This window comes from Drosophila biarmipes, chromosome 3R (genome assembly GCF_025231255.1).
Source record: "Drosophila biarmipes strain raj3 chromosome 3R, RU_DBia_V1.1, whole genome shotgun sequence".
NCBI lineage: Eukaryota > Metazoa > Arthropoda > Insecta > Diptera > Drosophilidae > Drosophila > Drosophila biarmipes.
Genome location: NC_066616.1, coordinates 1,655,462 through 1,658,142, shown reverse-complemented (window position 1 = coordinate 1,658,142; position 2,681 = coordinate 1,655,462). Strand labels below are relative to the sequence as shown.

Below are 2,681 nucleotides of genomic sequence, written 5' to 3'. Positions count from 1 at the left end.
TCATTTGTATTTTTTTTTTTTAAGGCCAAGGCCATAGGCATTTTGCAGGTTTAACTTGACATGGGGACCGTAGAGACTTATAAAAGTTAGCACTTGGTTACTACTGGGCTGTCCAAATTATTTGAGCACCTCGGCGGTACGACATGGATGCAGAGCCATGAAAGGTCTAAAGAGCACAGAATGGTCCATTAGGGTAAGTATCTGGTAGAGCTCGTTGGCTTTGGTTTCCGGCATGAAGAGTTTCCAAGTAGCCTCCAAATCCACAAGGCTTCCATCAGATCTGTGGCCCTGGAAAAACATCATTGGAACTTGATAGGAAACACTGTAGACCACATGGTACTCCACATTAAACAACGCCCCAGATTTATCCTTAATATTTTGACTGAACTTTAGGAAGGTGTTGGGTTCATCCGAATCCTTCTCCACCAGCATCCAACCATCACCCAACTTCTGTGCAATTTTAAGGAACTGCTTAGCCTGACTCAGAAAATCTTTCCAGCTTAAATCTCCCATTATTCTGAAAGTAAACAACATATAAAATTTATTATTTACAAAAAAAAAAAAAATGACCATCAATAAACTCGTAAGAAAACACTTCGTTTTTGCGTGGGAAACAAGCCTCAATATATATTTCAGAATGTCCTGTATCCTAGAACAAAATTGAAACGCCAAAGGTTAAAGCTCCTCAACACGAAATACTTAAGCTAAACAAAAGTCGTGAAATAACAAATATCAATTGCAATAATCCGTAAGTTAGGCGCTGCGCAGATCACCGTCCAAGGCGGTCACCTGCACGTTCTCATTACGCCGGACCTGAACCACCGTCACCGCGGCGGCCTTGTCATCGAATTTGCACGTCACCGTGACCTCCCGCAACTGGAAGGTGAATATTTGCGAGCCGAGTCCATGATGCACTGCTTCTCCACCTGCAGCTCCTTGAGCTGGGCCTCGGCATCTTCGTTGAAATTGACACTTAGCCGATTGCTGGCCACCACCCAGTTGGGCATTCGCACGGCGCTCGGTGGCGGCGGCATGACATCCGCACCCATGCCCGCGTTGCCAGTGTAACCAGCTGCTCCGTACAGCTCTAGGTCAGACTCCTTTCCGTCGGGCTCTTGCCGGGAGTCGTAGAAGTCCAGGCTGTTCTCATGCGGTCCGGCAGAGGTGCGTCCTGAGTCCACGCTCAAAAACGGCGCATCATAGTATGGAATGTGGGGCTTTATGTCCAGCACCGGAGTTCCGTCCTCCATGTCCGCGCCAAAGAAGCTGATGGTGGCGTTCTCGATCTTCTCTATTTCCACCAATAAGAGACCAATGGGGTAGGGCCGATGGGGCGACCATGTGGAGAAGACACCAACCCGCTCGCCACCGAGACGGGGAGGCGCCACCGTCTGCTGCTGCTCCTGCTTCTCCCCGGCGACCTTGTCCTTGGCGTTGGTGCTCTTGTTGTTGCTCGCACAGCCCTCGCAGCGGAAGTCCTGCAGCAGGCGGGTTATCGTCTCGATGTCCTTGCGCTGCACATGCTGCAAGTTCCGCACTTGCTACCTAAGATTGTTGATCTCGTTCCGCGCAATGGTCAACTGACTCTTCATAGAGTCCTCGTGCATTTTTGCTGCCGGTGACCCGCACTTGGGTCCCAATCAATTTGCAAACGGAGCGTACTCCGATGTTATTGATAAATATTTACCTCGTAGTCGTCCAATTGGTTACATAATCAATTATGTTTATTTTTTGATTTCCTTAATTTTAATTTTATTTATCTCATTTTCAAAGATTTCTGATGGTCATTTTATTTTATTTTATCGTATATTCATTAATATATATTTTTTTATTTTGTTTGGAACATATCTTTATTACAATTATTTGTGCGTTTATTAAATTATATCTTGTCAAGATAATTAGCTTGACGGAAGGACCTTTTAATTATAGGCTTTGTACAGAATATACGCCCACAAATTAAATTATTAATAACAAAATATTCGTCATATGGAGATCGCTATACATTTGCAGTGGAATCCACTATCTTAGTAACGATCAACCCCATTGTGTTTCTATCATATACATCAATATCTTCAACTTAGCTTATACTAATATTTTTCATTCGTGTATTTTAATTTTTTTTGTTACTATTTAGAGTTTGGTGTTTAATATTTTTTTTTTATGACTTATTGTCATATACCTTTACGAGCTATACTGCTATCTGGTAGAAAAAAAGTGTTTTTTATTGTGTTAATATAACATTCGGGATATTTCCGTCCTTGGCTGCACCACCTGGTCGTAGCCGGCTGGGTCGCTGATGCTCCTTCGCTGGCTTAACTCCACACTTGTTTTCTCAGCTGCAGATGACCTGGGCCTATGGGCTCAGGAAGTACCGGTACCGGTAATCGCACAGGGTTTTAGCAAGTTGATCTGCAATCTCCAGAGAAATCTGCTTTGGTAACTGCTTTGGAAGTGAAGGTCTTTTTTCATGTTTAATCGTCTTAATTACTAAGTAAGCTGGAGTTATTGGCTTTTTTTTAAGACTTGAATTGAGAAAATCAAGTTCTTCTTGTAATTTTTGGGCTGTTGCCGGGAGGGGTAGCGGTTTTTTTTTTTTAATAATAACCTTTCTATGTGAGCTACTCTTTTGTTAATATTATTTTTCACACCGCCTCGTTTCGGCATAACTCCATCTCTACTCA

General features: G+C 43.2%; 1 protein-coding gene and 1 pseudogene across 1 annotated transcript; both read right to left on the bottom strand.

The window, feature by feature from the left end:
• On the bottom strand, nt 1–513 carry LOC108026393 (ubiquitin-like-conjugating enzyme ATG10). The gene is given in 1 exon segment (XM_017097354.3): nt 1–513. A coding segment is annotated over 1 exon segment (513 nt).
• A 227-nt stretch (nt 514–740) lies between these two features.
• On the bottom strand, nt 741–1,607 carry LOC108026735 (uncharacterized; annotated as a pseudogene).
• Between the last annotated feature and the right edge of the window lie 1,074 nt (nt 1,608–2,681).